This window comes from Salvia hispanica, chromosome 3, assembly GCF_029641045.1.
Source record: "Salvia hispanica isolate PSC_SH4W2 chromosome 3, Shi_PSC_v1, whole genome shotgun sequence".
In the NCBI taxonomy this organism is placed as follows: domain Eukaryota; kingdom Viridiplantae; phylum Streptophyta; class Magnoliopsida; order Lamiales; family Lamiaceae; genus Salvia; species Salvia hispanica.
Genome location: NC_142694.1, coordinates 5,972,901 through 5,992,289, shown reverse-complemented (window position 1 = coordinate 5,992,289; position 19,389 = coordinate 5,972,901). Strand labels below are relative to the sequence as shown.

General features: G+C 38.8%; 4 protein-coding genes across 10 annotated transcripts; 1 reads left to right on the top strand and 3 right to left on the bottom strand.

Moving 5' to 3' along the window:
- Positions 1-74: 74 nt before the first annotated feature.
- LOC125211920 (cytochrome P450 98A2-like) lies at positions 75-2,403 on the bottom strand. Its single transcript, XM_048111882.2, has 2 exons — positions 1,825-2,403; positions 75-1,234 (listed from the first exon to the last, which is right to left on the bottom strand). The coding sequence occupies exons 1-2, from the start codon at positions 2,321-2,323 to the stop codon at positions 213-215; spliced, it is 1,521 nt and encodes a 506-aa protein (XP_047967839.1). The 5' UTR covers positions 2,324-2,403; the 3' UTR covers positions 75-212.
- Positions 2,404-5,507: 3,104 nt separating this feature from the next.
- Positions 5,508-9,391, bottom strand: LOC125211922 (transcription factor MYB33-like). 4 transcript variants are annotated; one of them, XM_089066319.1, is made up of 4 exons: positions 9,043-9,391; positions 8,201-8,602; positions 6,414-7,374; positions 5,508-5,894 (listed from the first exon to the last, which is right to left on the bottom strand). In XM_089066319.1, the coding sequence occupies exons 2-4, from the start codon at positions 8,558-8,560 to the stop codon at positions 5,635-5,637; spliced, it is 1,581 nt and encodes a 526-aa protein (XP_088922445.1). In that variant the 5' UTR covers positions 8,561-8,602; positions 9,043-9,391; the 3' UTR covers positions 5,508-5,634. The 4 variants fall into 4 exon arrangements, with proteins under 4 accessions (XP_088922445.1, XP_088922444.1, XP_088922447.1 ...); XM_089066318.1 differs by having other exon boundaries at positions 9,176-9,391; XM_089066321.1 differs by having other exon boundaries at positions 6,486-7,374; positions 9,176-9,391.
- Positions 9,392-10,764: 1,373 nt separating this feature from the next.
- Positions 10,765-15,905, top strand: LOC125213553 (protein FAR1-RELATED SEQUENCE 3-like). 4 transcript variants are annotated; one of them, XM_089068139.1, is made up of 7 exons: positions 10,766-10,964; positions 11,400-11,553; positions 11,637-13,907; positions 13,992-14,075; positions 14,240-14,389; positions 14,733-14,843; positions 15,481-15,905. In XM_089068139.1, the coding sequence occupies exons 3-6, from the start codon at positions 11,643-11,645 to the stop codon at positions 14,838-14,840; spliced, it is 2,607 nt and encodes an 868-aa protein (XP_088924265.1). In that variant the 5' UTR covers positions 10,766-10,964; positions 11,400-11,553; positions 11,637-11,642; the 3' UTR covers positions 14,841-14,843; positions 15,481-15,905. The 4 variants fall into 4 exon arrangements, 1 of the variants encoding a protein (XP_088924265.1); XR_007174963.2 differs by lacking the exon at positions 15,481-15,905 and having other exon boundaries at positions 10,765-10,964; positions 11,400-13,907; positions 14,236-14,389; XR_007174964.2 differs by lacking the exons at positions 14,733-14,843; positions 15,481-15,905 and having other exon boundaries at positions 10,765-10,964; positions 11,400-13,887; positions 14,240-14,377.
- A 285-nt stretch (positions 15,906-16,190) lies between these two features.
- Positions 16,191-19,188, bottom strand: LOC125213554 (calcium and calcium/calmodulin-dependent serine/threonine-protein kinase-like). The gene is made up of 6 exons (XM_048114167.2): positions 18,476-19,188; positions 17,540-17,594; positions 17,339-17,449; positions 16,906-17,138; positions 16,540-16,804; positions 16,191-16,477 (listed from the first exon to the last, which is right to left on the bottom strand). Exons 1-6 carry the CDS (start codon positions 19,132-19,134, stop codon positions 16,301-16,303), a joined length of 1,500 nt encoding a protein of 499 aa, XP_047970124.1. The 5' UTR covers positions 19,135-19,188; the 3' UTR covers positions 16,191-16,300.
- Positions 19,189-19,389: the final 201 nt, after the last annotated feature.

Sequence of the window (19,389 nt, the reverse complement as noted above, 5' to 3'; positions counted from 1 at the left end):
TTAATTGGCTGTATTTACAATTTCAGTAGAAAGTGAATTCTTGGATAAAATCTTGATCTTAACATAGCTCAGTAGGAAACCAATAAAATCCTAGTTAATATCCAGTTTAACATAGAGTGGATAACAAAATGTGAAAATACAAAATCAGTTCAATTGGTCCCTCTTCACAAGATCTTTAAATTATTCTTCATTAACCAGAATTTTGAAAGCAATCAAATTGGCGCAGGGATGCGTTTGTACAGAATGTCAGGTAATCTAGGAGTAGCAACAACCTCCAATGGAGTCTTCATGTAGGTAACAATCCCAGGATTCTCTCTCATGTCAATCTCTGCCTTACTCTCCCACTCGAAATGGTGCACCAGATGCCCTACCATGGATGCCACCAAGAAGATCCCGAGCTGCGCTCCGGGGCACACTCTCCTCCCCGCCCCAAACGGGAGTAGACGAAAGTCATGCCCCTTCATATCAACATCGCTCTCCAAGAACCTCTCCGGCCTAAATTCCAACGGGTTCTCCCACACCTCTGGGTCCCGTGCCACGGCCCAGACATTCACATGCACGACCGTCCCCTTAGGGATGTCGTACCCGCCTACCCTGACATGGGCCCCAGCCCTGTGGGGTAGCATCAGAGGCGTTGGGGGATGCAGCCTCAACGCCTCCTTCACCACACACTGCAAGTAAGGGAGCCTCGAAAAGTCCTCCTCGCTCATCACGCGCTCACCCCCCACCACGCGGTCCAGCTCCTCCCGGGCCTTCGCCAGGACCCTCGGGTTCCGGACCAGCTCCGCCATGGCCCACTCCACCGAAATGGCAATCGCGTCCTTCCCCGCGGTGATCATGTCCCAGAGGAGCACCACGATGGTGTCGTCGCTCAAGTCGTATTTATCTTTGAGGGCGACCAGGGCGTCGCAGAAGTGCTGCTGGGTGGCCCCGCCGGTGGTTTGGCGGGCCCGGGCGTGCTCCTCCATGATCTCGTGCGTGAAGCGGTCGCGGCGCGCCTCGTTTTTGGCGAAGGCTTTCTCGTTGAGAGGGAACATCCAACGGAGCCAGGGGATGTGCTCGAGGGTGTCTAAGGGAGCCACGATTTTCATGCCTTCGGAGAAGATGGACCGGAGTTCCTCACCTTGCTTGTCTATTACTCCTTGAGAGTTAATGAAGCGTTTCCCATATGCAAGTCGAGTGATGTTGTTGAACGCAACTGCTCCCAAATACTTCCTTAGTGGCAATGCCTCCCCTGCACGGGCGGACGCAGAAAATTAGTTTTCGGGAGCTAAAATTGAATTTTTCCAACGACGAGAGGTGCCAAAAAAAAATACTCCATCTGTCCACGATTTAAAGTTCTTTAATCATGCAGTGATTGTATTTTGCCTACAAATCATAATCATACAGAGGTAATGCTTACAAATAATAATCATAGGTCATTCATGATACAGATACTTCTAATTAGCTACGAGTATAAATTTACCCTATTTTGTCAAAATTTTATTTTGTTATATTTTCACATGTATCTATTTCTTTTCATATACGCTTAAAAAATTTTAAGACATAATTTTTTATAAGATTTTTAAAATTTTTAAATGTTTGAGCACTACACATTCTCTTAGACAATGCTAAGATGCGGAAAAAAAGAAGAAGACAGTGCTAAGATGATATTTCAATTTTTAATTACCCTACCTATGAGTAAGATGGCATTTACATAATTGACTGTTTTTATTTTTTTACCAATTCGATATAAAGCAAGTAAAATTAATTAACTCAAATAATATAATTTAACAAACGTCTTGATTAATTTTTCAAAAATAAATATGATGATGATGATGATACCTTGAGCAGTGCAGTCGTTGTAAATGGAGTGAACCATGGCGGTGACTTCATCCTCACGAATGGGCCTCAAAGCCTCGAGCCTCTTTGGCGAAAAAAGCTCAACCATGCACACTTTCCTCACCTTCACGTAGTGGGCCCCGTAGTCGGCCCATATCAGATCCTGCCCGTCCCGGCTGAACAGGGCCGTGGACCGGTCCCGGAACCGGTCCGCTAGGTGTTGGTCCTTCTCCTTCAGGACCTCCCTCGCTAGCTCGTGGTTCGACACTACCACGTTAAGTGTCGACCCCATCCACACCGAGATTATGGGCCCGTACGTCTCTGCCCACTCCGCGAACCGCCTGAACCGGACCGTGCCATTCACCTCGTAGAGGTTCCCCACCACGGGTAATGGCTTTGGGCCCGGTGGGAGGCGGTAGCGGAGGTGGTAGTAGAGGTGCTGGAGGAGGACGAGGATCGGAAGGACGAGGATGAGGACGAGGACGAGGAGGAGAGGGGCCATTGGGAGGTTGGTAGTGGAGTCTTTGTTAGGTGAATTGTCATAGGATTATATAATGAGGGTATAAAGTTAAAATTAATTATTTTGTTTAGTCAATATGCATTAGCTCAAGCCTCATAGGATGAATATTCATCATGAACTGTCTACTTATTTTGAATTACTATTTTATAGTAGGAGGCTATGAGCATTTTGATAAGAATTTCAATATTTTTACCTCTTTATCTAATTTTGTTGCATTGAATTTGTTAAATACAAGATCTTGGGAAGGACATAAAAATCTAGTATCTTATTGTTGTTTCCAACTTTCGACACTTCCTCACGATCGAGAATGGTGGGGTTGATCATATTTTTATTACTCCATAGCTCTCCAAAACACATGGTGTGTCATTAATGATGTTGGAAAATTTTTTATTATATAATATTATAATATCTGTGCTATATAAAGTAGCGCAATATTATACTCCCTCCGTTCCATAGTGATGGAGATAAAACTTTTCGGTACGAAGATTAAGAAAAATTGTATTAGGTGAGTTAAGTAAAGAGAGAATAAAGTGGAAAATGAAAAAGGTAGAGAGATGAAGATAGAAAAAAATAAGAGAGAAAAAAGTAGGTGTGGAAAAATGTGTTGACTTTTACTAAAAAGGAAAATGACTCTATTACTATGGAACGGATGGAAATGGAAAAACGCCCCTATTACTATGGAACGGAGGGAGTACTATATTTTTTTTTCGTGTCGTGCATGGGTGGAGCCAGGAATTTGTAGGGACGGGAGCAAATTTATCAATTAAGATAATTTAAAAACTTGAGGAGGGGCATTTACTGAAAATTAAAAGAAATAAATTATATGAAAGATAATATTTATATACGGGAGAAAATATAAGGTGGGGAAAATGCCCCTCCTTAAGCATGCATAGATCCGCCCCTGGTGTCGCGTACGTAATATTAGAGTGGGGAGTCAAGTCTATCCTACATCTCACAATTGATATATACTTGATGGAATAGTAATAAAATGCAAACTCACATAATGTACAAACTTTAAACTATGATCTAGATCATTAAAAAATATCAACAGATGACAAAATAGTAGCAACAGAAAATGTGAACACAATATTAACACAACATCAGCCGTTGACATAGTGTTGACATTCTGTTGCTGCAGTTTTGTCATCTGTTAACATTTTCTAACAGTCTGAATCATAAGTTTGAAGTTTATACAATATTTAGAGTTTGCATTTGATTACATTCCTTCTTCGACGTGTGTTTGATCAATATTAGCATCTGCATCTAACTAAATGCAAATTTTGATCCATCAATATTTAGTTCTGGCACATTCAACTCACTCACATTCCGTTGGTAGTTCGATTGATAATTTGCCGATAAACGAATAACAGTCCGTCGGTAAAGTCCGCCTTTAATTTTTTTAGGCAATCCAATCATGATCTAAATAGAGTTGACATATAGATTCATTCTATTTTTTTTTTCCAATTTCAGATCCGATCCGATTCTGTTGGATCTCATAAAATGAGACCCATCTTAATTATATAAACTTTTTTTCTAAGTGTTATAATAAATTAAGATCCATAACAACTATTTTCAGTGTCTACAATCATAAATAAATTTTTACAACATACAAGACATAGATAAGTTCATCTAATGGGACTTCGATTTATGGCTGTTAAGGAGCCGAGCCAAATACTAGCAAGCTCGAGCTCTGCTCATTTGATATTCGTATAAATAGTGCTCGTGCTTGAGCTTTTGAAAGGCTAAAAAAAGACTCGAAAAGTACTCAAAACGTGATCTTAATCAACAAGTTATCCGAACTTAATTAATTGAAAGTTCACGCAAGTATTGGCTAAATTGAAGACTTGCGAATGTGTTTGCAATTGCGACCAAACAAATTTGAATATGTTCGCGAGTCTAACTAATCGTGTACCATCCATTTTTAGCCCAGTTCAATAAAATCATCGAGCTCGAGCCCATGAGCTCGTTAATACCGAATTTCCAAGCAACCATTTTCCAAGACGAGCCTCGAATATCTGATGAGTAGCTCTATAATTATTTAAATCTTCTTAATTCTTTTAAATTAAATGTTGGTAGATAAAAATAATCAAATGAGGCCTGCATGGTTTAATATTCTGAGATCTAGACGGTGGGTTTTATTTATTCAATTCGTTATCAGTCTTCTTTCTTATTTTATTTTCTTGCTATCACTCTAATGATTTGATTATTTGATCGTGTAAAGGATTTCTGTTTTTTATTCATACCGCTATAATCTCTAATGATTTGATTCTGGTGTAAATAGTTTATACCCTCTTTTAATATTGACTTCCAACTTTTGATCAAAAGAAAAGGCACTCGATCTTTCATATGAATGAATGAATGGCCGCAATAATGGAAGTAAATGCGTTTAGTATGAAGTCGTTGATGTCACACTTTTATTTTATTTACTTCTGAAAGCGAAAAATGATATAATAAATAAAATAATAAATTTGAGTTAGTGTATTAATTCACGGAGAGGTACTGCTTTACACAACAAAGAATAACTTCCAATATTTAATTTGTCACGCTTAAAATGGAGTACAAGAATATGTATTTCACTTTATATAGGTGATAGTACAAGTTTGTGAGTAAAAGTAATTGTTTTTCTTTGACTAATGTTTTTTGCCGTGTACGCATCTTAAACTATTGGAATTATTTTGCAAACCATTCTCCATAAATAGCCATCTCAAACTATTGGGATTATTTTACAACCTACTCTCCATAAAAGGCCAATTTATTTCAGTTCTTTATCTCCCAAATTGGATGGTGACAGTCAGCACACTAGTTAGTGTTTATAAGTTCTTATTGATTACTATTAGTGATTACTTTATTTATCTCCATTCCTATTTTACTATTGTGTTCATCCTTGGTCGTGACGTGTCGTATCGTATCTGTTTCTGTCTATATAACTCATTCGAGCTGATCAAATTCTATTCGGGTAACATTCATATTTGGCTCTACCGTCATGGGTTGTTATCATTTCAATCTGATAATGACCTAATACGCACAAATTCTTCAGCCTAGTTAACATTGAACTTGGTCAAATTCAATTCTAAAAATTGATAACGAGGTGACAGCCAAGCCAAGTCTTGGTGCAAAAACTAAGACAGTGATAATATATGTTGTAAGATAGCATCACAACATATGGTTGAGAATGGCAAAATGTGTAGGGATAGTTTCGCCAATGGAATTCATCATACAAGAGAGTTATTGTGATAATCGTCTTGGTTCATGCAAATCGCAAAAAACAATGTTATAAATTGAGTTTTAGTGGTTCATGGAATGTCGGAGATTTGGCAGACCGGTGGCAAGTTATTCCACGAGCACGAAGTAAAGCCCCGAGTTGAAGCAGAAGCAGAAGTGTCCCCCAGAAGAGCTGCGATAGAATCAGTTGTCGAGCCCCTCTGCTTCAAAGCCGGTCCACTCTGCTCGACCCAGCATGATCCAAGCATAGCATCCGGTCTCGAATAGTCCACTTTGCTTTCACCATCCAGGATCCAACTTGGATCGAACACTTCTGACTTCACATGGTGCACTACACAAAAAGAGATTAAACAATTTATGATGCATTTATAGTTGACAACAATAGCGTCCATGACTGAATATGATACCAGGACGAGTCTAGAAGGGCAGGACACAAAATAATCATAGTCGAAAAACTTTAAGAGTCGACTTAAGAAACTTTAAGCGTCGGAGCTAGCAATTTGATGAAGTGCAAGTTAATCCGAATTGGTCACATATAGATGTCATGTTAAGGCTAATTTCTACTACTTTTGACTGCAACAAATTGAAACAAACGCATCAAGCAATAGCATCCAGGACTGAATCATGATACTGAGACGCGTCTAAAAGGGCAGAACCTAAGAGAATCTATTTATGACAAACTTAAAAGAGTTGATTTAAGAAATCAAACTGGTCACAAGTTGGATATGTATCAAGTTTCTACAGCTAATATCATACAAGTTTGACTGAAATTAATTTACTTGAATGCATCCGAGTTTTCCATAAATAATCAATATAGAGTTACTTCAATAGAGAAACAGCAGCTACTTACTAGTCACATCGTCTTCCAATGATCTTTCAGTGGTAGGAGTGTACCTGTTTAAAAGGGACCCCATTGAGTTACCTGATGGAGAATTGCGATCAATACAGCCTTTGAACTCTGTGGAGCATGTTCTAAGGGCAGAACCATCTGTTACTTCTCCATGGCTGACGTTAGATGGAGTGGCCAAGGCAGAAGATTGATTCTCCGACCTTCCCAGAGCCATAGCTTCATAAATTAAATCTTCTAAAAGGCCACTGCTCCCTGGCGAAGGACAATGCGATGGGAGTGGGCCTGGTAGAGGAGACTGGACCAAAGAATCGAATGATTCAGGTGGAGGATCCCAGACACCTAGTCCAGTCTCTTGATATTGGAGTGAAGGGAGCTCCGACTTCTGAGCATTTGCAAAGTGCTCTGAAGCAGAGTAAGTGACATCTGACATAAAAGGAGTGTCTGGATTGACATCAGACGAAAACAGTTTCTTGGTGTGGTCAGTGTCATAAGGGTAGCATAGACCAAAGGACTGAAATGATTTGTTGACACAACTATCAGTTTGAGTCCTGCTAAACATAGGTGCCTCATTAACACCACCACTTCCATAGTCTGACATAGGCTCATCTGGTTCTCGAGCCTGTCCAGAGACTCCTATTGTTTGAGGGATAAAACCATAAGAGTGAGGAGAAGCAAAACCGTTACCCATTGATACGCTGCCAGGAATACCTGGAATTGCTGGTGCATATCTTAAATTGTTTAAACTATCAAACATGATATTAGGTGCCCAGTAACCATTACTTTGCAAAATATCACATGCTTTATCTCCATCATATATCCTGGGCGAACTATGTTGTTGCTGATTCTCTGGTAGCGATTGTAGGCATAAATCAGGAGGATAAAGGGATAAACCGGCCCGTTGACGCCTTTTTATTCGAGTATTCCAATAGTTCTTTATCTCATTGTCTGTCCTCCCTGGCAACTGAAATTAGAGGAGAAAAAGTAAAGATCCCAGGAAAGAATTAAAAAATTATTGGAACCTCAAAGCACATTACATCTGAACGTGCAAAGGCCCATTATATAAAAAAAACAGAGGATGATATGCAATTCCTTAAGTTATCTTAACCTACCAAGTACGAAATACATTCTTCTCTTTTCGTTTTTCCTTCTTTAACCCATAAAAACTATCTGCATACAGCAGTTCTATGGCAGCCATGCATCGCTATGTTAATTACTTAATTCTATAATCAGAATGCCATAGAGTTACCATCTTCATATCTACTACCATCGAGGGCAATTATTCATTTCATGATACTTGGAAAAATTCATCAAAAAATAATTACAGTGTTTTAGCTTTATCTGTCTTTTCACCAGAGAGATGTCAAGTGGAAAAGTGTGTATTAGATGGTGACCTGTCTTTTAAATGAAGGGCAATATAAACACCAACTACAAGCCCAAAAATACATGCTAATGGGAACTAACCCACCATTTTTCACATAGACTAGCTCCCGATGCTTAAGTTATAACTCTTTAAAAGGCCAGCAGAAATTTTGATCTCACACTATATGTATGCGTTTACATGCTAGGAGTCTCAAAACAGAGCACATATCAGCTATTTGATGCAACCATCATATAAGAACAACAAACTACAACAGTTCATATAAGAACAACAAACTACAACAGTTCAATCTTCAAAAAAACACCATGGGAGTCTTTCCAATATGTTTTACTATCCAATCAAATATATTAAGGTTCTAGATAACGGCAGAAATATCCACAAAGTAGTTAAAGTGAAGCTTGAAGCTTACGTGTGCTGCCATTCGCGCCCATTTGTTCCCCATTTTGGCATGAAGCTCGATTATAATCCGCTCTTCTTCTGATGTAAATGCTCCTTTTTTCAGGTTAGGTCTCAAGTGATTAGCCCACCTCAACCGGCAGCTTTTACCACAACGTGCAAGCCCAGTATGCTTCTGAACTGCATTCCAATTTCCTTCTCCATGCTTCTTCACGTACTCGACTAAAATCGCATCCTCAGCCGCTGTCCACGGCCCTTTCTTCAGAACAATGCCCCCACTAGAGCTTCCACCAAAATTATCGCCATCGTTACTCAGAGGTGAATCAGCAGAGAGCACGCCATCTTCACTCTCAGCAGTACTGCTGTGGCCCATTTGCTCAAGCACATCTAACAGACCTTATAATCCACAAAGCAGCTATAAAATCGAAGAAATCAACAAATCAAACTATTGATACAATATGCAGAAAAATGTTGAGTTATTAAATACATCCATGGCTACTAATACTATATAGCATGTGTAATTCACATTTATACCATGGAAATGAAAAGTAATAACACAACATAAATAGATGTTGACAGATTCATATCGCCGCCCAGAAACTCAAAACACCCAACATCAAAACTAAATGAATCAACTACTCTAAATTAATGCGAGATCAACATTCAATTAATGAACACACGACACAGCTAATCGGAAATAATCACTTTTTTAAAATAAATAAACATATAGCTGTAGTATATTTAATCTAACCATTACTACCAACGCAACAGTATTAACCAAATAAGGAAACAACAACGATGATCCGTAGTTCATTTATTGAAGCTAATAAATGCATGCAAAATTCACATGTTGACCTAATAATTCCAAACATTTAGAATTCCAATTCCAGATTTGTTACTAATTCTCAGCTTCTTCAAATTCGTAATTGTGGTGGATGATAAAATCGAATAGCGCGGATCAAGGTAGGGAATTGAGCAGAGGAATTACTTGATTGCGGGAGGATTGAGGCGAGAAAGGAAAGAGAGGGGGGAATTAGGGAATGGTAGAAGTAGAAATGGAGGAAAAAGTGGAATAGTAAGAGGAAGCAGGAGCTATATATAGAAGTGTATGTATTCACATAGTATGTGTGTGAAAAAAATAGTTGGCGAATTATCTGAAAATGGAAGCAGAGTACAGCTCGCAATCTTCGTTTAAGGGAGTCGTACTCTCCCTCTACTATTGCCTAATTTAGGAATGCACTATTTCACTTTACATTATTACTTTTCATTATACTCCCTCGCGTTTCTCGTGTAAAATTAAATTTTAGTAATTCAACAAAATTAATTAAATATAAAGTAGGTTTAGTTGATGTAGAAAGAGAGTAAATGAATTGTTTTTTATCATAAAAAACATCAGACAAAAAATAAAATGATAGTAGTACTAATGAAATGAGAGTAGAAATTGTCAGATTCAGATAAGGTCTACAAGTAATGTTACATTACATGTCTACAACATGGTTTTGGGAATCATCTAAAAATTTCATTTTATAAAAATAAAATAATTAACAAAAATTATAACTTTGCGTTTAATATTCTGTCATTGTTTTTCAGAAAGAAAATTAGAATTTTGCGATTCAATATATTTAAGAAAATTTATAAATACCAAAATGTCAATACTTTTCAAAACAGCACACATGAGTAAATTAATAGAATAAATATCTTTTTCATAATTCGCTCAAAAATTAATTGAATGTTATGTTTAATGAAATTCAAATAAGATTCGTTTTGCACGATATATGGCATAAGGATTAAGCAATAAATTGGAATATAAAAAAAACATGGCATATAGACTTTCCTATAACTATAAAATAAAATAGAATTTAAATAGTTTTATAGTATTCGATCCCTGTAACTACGGAATCATAATAATCCGAAATATGGGGCTTACCAGATATTTATATGAAGAAAGGAACAAGTGCGATCAATAATATGTCTGTCACTGTGATGTTATTTAATCTAATTATATTTTAGTACATTATTGTAAGCGTTGGACGTATTGAATATGATTGCAATGGATTATGTGATCCTATAACCATGGTAGCATAAAAACACTTTTGATAATAGTAATTAAATATAAAAAAAGTTCTTGGTTTTTTCGTTTGCAATTAAATACGATGCAACTAGAAAAACAATTTTAGTATTGATGTAAAACTAATTTTCTAATTCAACCACCAATATTATTTTAATTTGTACGATACTAAACCGAGTGCAATATTTTAAAATAAGAAAAACTAAACCAATTACGCATATCCATTAAATCGACCACTTGAACCAGGAAAATAAGATACGACCAATTTCCAATTTTCCTTTTACAATACATAAATTGGTTAATGTACAGCCCGTATAATATTCTAAATTTCTAATAATGTACTTATCAAAATAAAATCGCAAAAGGTACGAAAGTAATTAAAATTGTAATATTAATTTCAACTAATAAAATTAATTTAGTTAAGAAAATTTGTATAAATGTAATGACCATAAAAACTTTGTTAAAGGATATAAATCACGATTAAATTTCATTATCATAAAATCACAAGTACAGTGTTTACAAACAAATAAAGAATGAAAATCGATAATTTCCAACTCCATGGAATTAGTGTCGAGCAATTGAAGAAATCTTCTCCCAGATAACAGACACTAGCCCATTCCCAGAGTGGGCTCGCGCTACACAGAGAGGGCAAATTTTCACGGTGTTGAATTATCGAGGCGTTGCAATTCTCAGAGTGGAATAAATCCAGGTGACAAATTTTAAATTAACATTTTTGCATTTCACTACGTGTTGATTGAATGCTCAAGGGAAATGCTTTAACCTATCCTGCACAAATTTGCGTTTCCAATTTCATAGAAAGATAAATTATAGCACATTTTGGGCGTTTGAGGGTTTCTGATCCGTCAATGATACGATAATTCATCTTGTACCAACAGAAATTAATGCCTCTTAGTTACTGTGCAATAGTCTGTAATGAGCTCTGGCGATTAATCGAAGGGGCGATTTGAATTTAGTCAATTTTATATGTGGAAACTTTGTTGAGCATGGATATTTGAAATTGATGGGCGAATTTATCTCTCATTGCGGCATGTTCAGATTCATATGACTGAAAGAGTGAATTGAAGTTTATTATATGTCAAGTGGTTAAACCAGTCATAATATTTAGTCTTCACTTTGCTTGCAGTTCGACAGTATTTTCTTCTGTGTCTCTTAACATGGAGCCTGGAGGTAGTGCTTTTTTGTTGAGCACATACAGAGGAAGGAACTAACAATTGTTATGGTTGAAATTAGTTGCGTTACCTTGGGCCTTTGATCACCCCCTTCCGCTCCCACCACGGGTCAGCGTACAGATAAACTAACAAGCGTTTGAAATTTCTGCTGGTATAATTTGTTTGATGAGATGGGTAATGAAGTTGTGTAGGTAGATATGGAGAAAAAGAAAAAAAGTAGGGGAGCTCCAACCCAACATGGAGATGATGAGGCTGAAAGTTTAAATGGAATTTCTACCAGTGAAGCTGATGCTGGCAATAAGAAACCGTATGTTAATATGGAGTTTGAATCTCAAGAAGCTGCAAGGGAGTTTTATGATTCGTATGCCAGGCGAGTGGGCTTTAGCACTCATGTTGGTCAATATACCCGTAATAAGCCTGACGGTCCGATTGTTTCTTGGGAATTTTTCTGCTCCAGCGAGATTTTCAAGAGAAAGAATGTTGAAAGCTGCAATGCCATGCTTCAAATAGAGAGTAAAGATCCTGACACTTGGGTTGTGACAAAGTTTGTTGAGGATCATAATCATTCTATTTTGAGCCCCGGCAAGGTGCATTCCCATAGACCGCACAGGCATTTTGCTGGAACAACAAAGAATGGCGTACCTGAGACATCTGATAACCAAAACGATGTTATGGTGTCTGTGGATGGAAACCATGTATTTTATGATTCCAATCTTGTCATGAGGAACACATCACCTTTAGGGGCTAATCCTGTTGCAAAGAATATGTCTCCTGCAGAAACAATCTCGGCTGGTCGTACTGCACCCTGTGTAGAAACACACCGGACCACTATGAGCTCTGTTCCAGTGATGCCACTGCAGTATGTTCAACCTTCTAGTCGAAGAAGATCTCTAGGAAGAGATGCTCACGACCTTCTCACTTATTTCAGGAAAATGCAGGCTGAAAATCCTGGATTTTTTTATGCTATACAGCTTGATGACGACAATCGCTTGAGCAATGTTTTCTGGGCTGATGCTAGATCAAGGTCAGCTTATAGTCACTTTGGTGATGCAGTTACTTTTGACACAATGTATAGACCTAACCAGTTTCAGGTCCCGTTTGCTCCTTTCACTGGAGTAAATAATCATGGACAAATGGTTTTATTCGGCTGTGCTCTTCTATTCGATGAATCAGAAGCTTCGTTTGCTTGGGTGTTCAAAACTTGGCTGTCAGCTATGAACAACCGGCCTCCTGTTTCCATAAAAACTGACCAAGATAGGGCCATCAAGGTAGCGGTGAATCAGGTATTCCCAGAAGCTCGTCATTGCATTTGCAAGTGGCATATCTTAAGAGAAGGCCAAGAAAGATTGGCTCACATATACCTTGCTCGTCCTTCTTTTTATGGAGAGCTTTATAGCTGCATCAACTTTTCTGAGACGGTTGAGGATTTTGAATCTTCGTGGAGTTCTATACTTGAAAAGTATGATATCCAGAAAAATGAGTGGCTTCAAGCCGTATATAAAGCTAGGAAACAGTGGGCTCCTGTTTATTTTCGTGACACCTTTTTCGCTGCACTTTCATCAAACCATGGTGTAAGCTCCTTCTTTGATGGTTATGTGAACCAGCAGACGACAATACCCATGTTCTTCAAGCAGTACGAACGTGCTTTGGAGAATCTTTTAGAAAGGGAAATAGAAGCAGATTACTACACAATTAGTACAACTCCTGTACTGAAGACACCATCTCCAATGGAACAGCAGGCAGCTAATTTATATACAAAAAAGGTTTTTGAAAAGTTTCAAGAAGAACTAGTAGAAACTTTTGTACACACTGCCAATAAGATTGATGGTGATGGTGCAATAAGTAAATTTAGGGTGGCTAAGTATGAGCATGATTACAAGGCTTACAGCGTCATATTAGATGTTGCAGAAATGAATGCAAGTTGCAGTTGCCAGATGTTTGAGTATTCGGGGGTTCTATGTAGACACATATTAACTGTCTTTACTGTCACAAATGTTCTCACGGTTCCGTCTCAGTACATATTAAAGAGGTGGACTCAGGATGCAAGAGCTGGTTTGTTGGACGAGCAAGATACGGGTGTCTGTGTGGAATCACTCACAGTTCGTTTGAATAATCTTTGTCGACAAGCACTAAAGTTTGCTGAGGAAGGAGCCATTGCTGCAGAGACCTACAGTGCAGCTGTTGAGGCATTACAAGAAGGCGTCAGGAAGATTGCCCTGGTGAAAAAAATTGTAGCAAAAAACAAGCCTGCTACATATCAGAGCAGTGGAAATTCCCAGGATACTGGTAACAAGAAAGCTTCCGTAACGACTCCTGATATGATCCCATCATTATGGCCCTGGCAGGATGCTTTGCCTACTCGCTTTAATCTTAATGATGCTGGAGTCCAAGCTGCTGATTTGGGCCAGCCAACTTTGGCCCCTTTGGCTATAAATCGTGATGGTGTGCTTGCTGATAACACAGTATGGAATATTATTTGTTTTTAGATTTATCAGTTTTATCTGGGGGTATCTTATGTGTTTTTTCTTATTATTTCTGCATTGTAGGTGGTGCTCACTTGTTTTAAGTCCATGACGTGGGTTATTGAGAACAAGACCACAACAAATAAAGTGGCTCTTATCAATTTGAAGGTGTGCATTGCTTTGTTAAATATATTCATTTTCCACTTTTTCATCATTTCTGGTCATGAGCTTTCAGGTAGCTCCGTTTCTTTGTTTTCATCTCATAATACTACCTTATAATAACTTTGCCAAGTGCATTTCTCTTATATCTACATATTTTTTGCCCAAGGCAGCTCCAGGATTATGGCAAGGCTCCCTCAGGAGAAACTGAGGTGCAGTTTAGACTTACAAGAACCACGCTGGAGCCAATGTTGAAATCCATGGCTTACATAAGTCAGCAGCTCTCAGCACCAGCTAACAAGGTTGCTGTCATCAATCTAAAGGTGTTTTCTTCTGTCTGGGATCCACTTCTATCAGTCAAAAGTATTATGTGAAGCAATGGTTTCATTTTTCTGATCTTGTGCGGCTCTACTTTACCACTACTCTCCACTTTTCGTACTCTCTTTGATACCACAAACAGGAGAATTATATTTTTTCCACTTCCACAGTGGGATTTATCTCTTCATCCTCCCCATATGCATGAACAGTATCCCACTTATCCTCCCCCTATCCCCCTAACACCCCCTAGCACATAAAACCAATAAAAAGGAATCTGTTATGGTTGCAAGTGTTACTTCAGCTGTGTTAATCAGACGGTCCTAGTTAAATCCTATTTTTGCCTTCCAGCTCCAGGATGCCTCCACAACTGGAGAAGCAGAGGTCAAATTTCAAGTTTCAAAAGATACTCTTGGTTCAATGTTAAGATCAATGGCTTATATCAGACAGCAACTATGACAAGTAAGCCTCTCACTCTCTCATGCATATATGGGCACGCGACAGTACATCTAAATGCACATCCACACCCCTTTCTCTCATTCAATATCCACACCTTACTTTGAAGCATGTTGAAATAAAGTTGAACTGTCTAATATAATGATAAATAAAATGATAGGAGTAAAGGCCGTCTCATTCTCTATCATAAAACTATTGCAGTTCTGGTCCCCGTCAAGCATCCTCAACCCATTGGTTGTTTCCAAACTTCATTTTATTGCATTTTTGTTAGATTAACCAAATTCTTGGGGTCTGTTTGGTTCGACCATTAATGAGATCATGCACACTCCTATGGCATTCCAAATTTAATCATTTCTTGAACATTAGGTGAAAAGTGGCATTTTATATATTTAGAGGGTATTGTTTAAACATCATAAACTTACCGAAATTTGCAATTACAGCACAACTTTTTTAAACACTGCATGTGCAGCCCCCCCTTTTTTTTGCAGTTAACACATCTCTCCAGTTTTTTTCAGCATAACAATATTCTTTTTAGCATGTGTACTTAATCTTATTTGATGTTGAACCTTCAATTTACTTTAGACACATTTTGTGAGGAACTACTCTCTGTCATAATTTGATCGATGAATTCTGTACCATACAGCATGCAGTGTGATCATAAAGGCCATTTGAACTTGTCCGAGTTAGAATGCATAAATGTACATGTAGCAGCCAACAAAAGGTTTGTTCACTAATCTTGATGACCTTTTCCAGATATCGTTGTTGGATGACCACTATTTACTCTAGTTACCACTACTACTTATTTTCCGTTTCTTCTCTAAACACAATCTGTAGATCACTTTTTCATCTTCCTCATAAGCAGTATCATAGGTTTAGGTTTACTATATTATGTGACTCATTCTTGTATAAGCTACACAGCTTCTGGTAGCCTCATTTTGTTTGTAGATATGAGCGAGATCACACAATCACTATTCTTAAGCTTGATACTCCAATGCCAATTGTAGAACGAATGTAGTGGACACAGTAGGAAATAATTTCATAATTATATTCTATATTCATTTGTTGCAACTGATTTTACGTAGTAGTGGTTGCTCTAAGCTTTTGACAACCAATAAGTATTCTCCTCGTCTATTATTACGTTCTGTCCTTTCGGGTTTAGTAGATTTGTACCGAAGAGATATGTGATTTAACTGTGACAAATATTGCCTTATGCTACTACTAGTGCTAGCACCTTGAGCATTTGTTTGATGTGGCATGAGTTATCATTCAATGTTAGTTTTGACCATAAATCTTCAATCAAGCATGCATTTGAGTATGTGATATATAGTAATTTCTCGAATCTAGGCTCCTCGATTGTGAAAATATGACATTTGAAATTACTCGAAGCGTTGATTAGGACAAAAAAAAACAATATAAGGAGAGGAGATTTTTGCTGACAAATGTGTTAATGCGGAATACCAACCCTAAGACGGTCGTAGAGATGAGAGAAGTACATCTTGAAGCGCACTGTCTCTCTGCATCGCAGCTTTGAACTCTTCGAATGTAACCTTTCCATCGCTGTTGGCATCCATCAGGTCGAATATCTCGTCTAGCTTCCCAGGCTCTGTGATATCAACGGGAAGGTACTCGTCGGGCAAAGCCTGGAGAGACAGAAGAGATGAGAGTAGCAAGATAAGAGAAGAGAATGGATAGTTAAGCTTACCTTAAGCAGAGACGCTAGCTCTTCCTTGCTAATGCAACCCGAACGGTCTGTATCATACATCTGAAAGCATAGTCGGAGTGCGTCGTCACCTTGTGAGTATTTGAGAGTAGAGAAGCCGGCAATGATTTCTCTCATGTCGACACTTCCATCTCTGTTGTCATCAAACAAATCAAAGATACGCGGAGCTAAAGGGACCAACGACAACATCTCCATCGCTTTCAACACCTCCTCGAACTCACCCAACGTTGCGTTATCACTCGTGCATCTGCATTTAGCCCGAGGAGATGGTCAGTTTTGGATATTTTAGTCACTCGTTATCGAAAGATGGTGAGAAGATTAAAGGAACAATTTGGTCTGTGGCATTACACTTTCTTGAAATTTTCTCTGAGATTTTCTAGCTCCTCTGGCTTAAGATCATAAGATCCCACCAAACTCTTGAGCTTCTTCGTTCTCAAGGAGAAGCTGCTGCTCAGCATGCTGGCCATCGCGGCCGCGCGAAACTTGCGCCTCGCGTTGAAACTCTGCAGCCGCGAGACGATCTCAGCATCCATCTGATCTTGCTTAGCCAGATCACCAGTCACCCAAGGGTGCTCAAGAATCTATATTATTTCGAATAATATAGATAAGTACAAGTTTATCTGTAATATTTTTTAGTTATGACTAAAAAGTCACCATAGATTCGAATTTCAGGTTATAACATAAGAAATTAAGAATAATCAATTTGTATAGTTTTCTTGCTATTTAACCTGATAATACAATAATTCACACAAATACCCGATAATGTGTCGATTTACGATACCTCTTGAGCAGTCGGCCTCCGGTTGGGGTCGACGTTGAGAAGACTGGTGATTAGGTGTTTAACCGATGATGAAATGTTCTTCCATGTCTTCTCGTAGAAGTTCAACTGCCCCTGAATATTGATTTCACACAACATTTAAACTAATTAGACCTAATTCGGAGAAAGTATATTAGAATTGATTAAAAAACAAGTGTTGGTTACACTTAGAATCATTTGCTGTTTCTGTCGGTGGGTCTGCGCGATGAAAGGAGGATACCTAATAACAATAAACTCATTAAATCCATGAACAAACTACTGCAATAGCCATATAAACGAAGAACAAATTAATCAAACGAAATCGTTAAGTTTGAGTGAGGTGACTTTCTACTTTGGGTGGAATACGCCATTTTCACATGAGATCACCTATGTCATTTCCTACTCCATCTCCTACTATATACACACAAACGTGATAAATGATGCAATAATAGGAGATGGGGTAGAAATGACATAAGGTGATTCTCATTGGGAATATACTGCCATTGAGATTTCCAATATGAGAAGTTCTTTTTTTTTTTTTAAATCAGACAAATGAATCACATGAAATTATTCAGTTTGAGTGAGTCGAATTCTACTCTGGGTGGAATATACCATTGAGCTTCCCAATGGGGAGCTCTTTTTCTAAAAGCCGGATCTGTGAGATGTGTCTCATTAATGAGAGACGCATAAACTAAAGGTATCCTTTAATGAGACATATAAGCTTTATGCGTCTCTTACAAAATCCGGCTTTAAAAAAAATCTTCCTAGATCCGAAAACTCAATGTGTATTCCACTAAAAGTAGAAATTTGCCATTTGAGTGATTGCACGTTGATTTTTCCTTGGTTCACACTCACACAAAATAACAAAGTTTGTCTTTCTTAAGATTGTACTACTACATTCTAATTCATATGTTTACTCTCAATTAGGGGTTATATTTATCCCCGTCTCTTGTTTAATCGTCAATTTTCATTTAAAAACTCGTCTATGATAATGTATCTTGGCCCGACTCTACAGTGCCAAAATCACACCGAATCTCGCGTTTATCCATCACACTAACTCATGTAACCGAGACAAAGCTTATTATCTCGCTAACCGAATCAAAATTTCAAAAAAAAACTCACCCGGAGAGTAGAATGTAGAGGATGACACCAAGCGACCAAACATCGCTCTTCGCCGTGACACCGCCGCCCGCCAGCGCCTCCGGCGACACATAATCAATGGAGCCAAACAACCCGACGACCGGGTCGGTAAAATCCTCGACGGAGCTGAGGCCGAAGTCCATGATCTTCAAGGGCGAGTCGTCCGCCTTGCTCAAGAAGAGGCAGTTCTCGGGCTTCAAGTCCCGGTGCACGATCCCGGCGCGGTGCAGGGCGGCGAGGCCGGCGGCGATCTGGGCGACGACGGCGGCAGCCTCAGCCTCGTTGTAGCGGGGGTGGGAGACGATGCGGTCGAAGAGCTCGCCGCCGGAGCAGAGCTCGAGGATGAGGTGGATGCCGGCGGAGTCCTCGCAGACGTCGTAGAGGTGGATGACGTTGGGGTGCGGGGAGACGGCCTCCACGACGCGCCGCATGACCAGGAGCTCGTTGGTGAGGAGCGCGTCGGAGATGAGGGACTGCTTGGTCGACTTCGGAGAGGTGAAGCGGCGGAGGGTTTTCACGGCCACGCTTTTTTTTATCTTGGATTTCTCGGTGCCTCTTCGGACGACGGAGAAGCCGCCTCGCCCCAGGATTTCGCTGATCTCGTATTCGTCGGAGAGGGATTTTCTGGTTTCTTCTCCCATTTCTCTGTTTGCAAGCTGTTGAGAAGTCAACAGTGGGGTGATGTGATGATGCAACTGAGGTTGAAGGAGGAGTAGTTATTCATGTACAACAAGGGATTTTAAACTTCAAACATTTAGAATAAAAGAAGAAATTTTTAATCCGTAAATATCAAATTAATCTCGATTTTTTTATGGCAAATTTTTAATCCGTAAAATTAAAATTAATCTCGATTTTAAACTCATCAATCATAATTTTTTAAAATTTTCATATTTTGA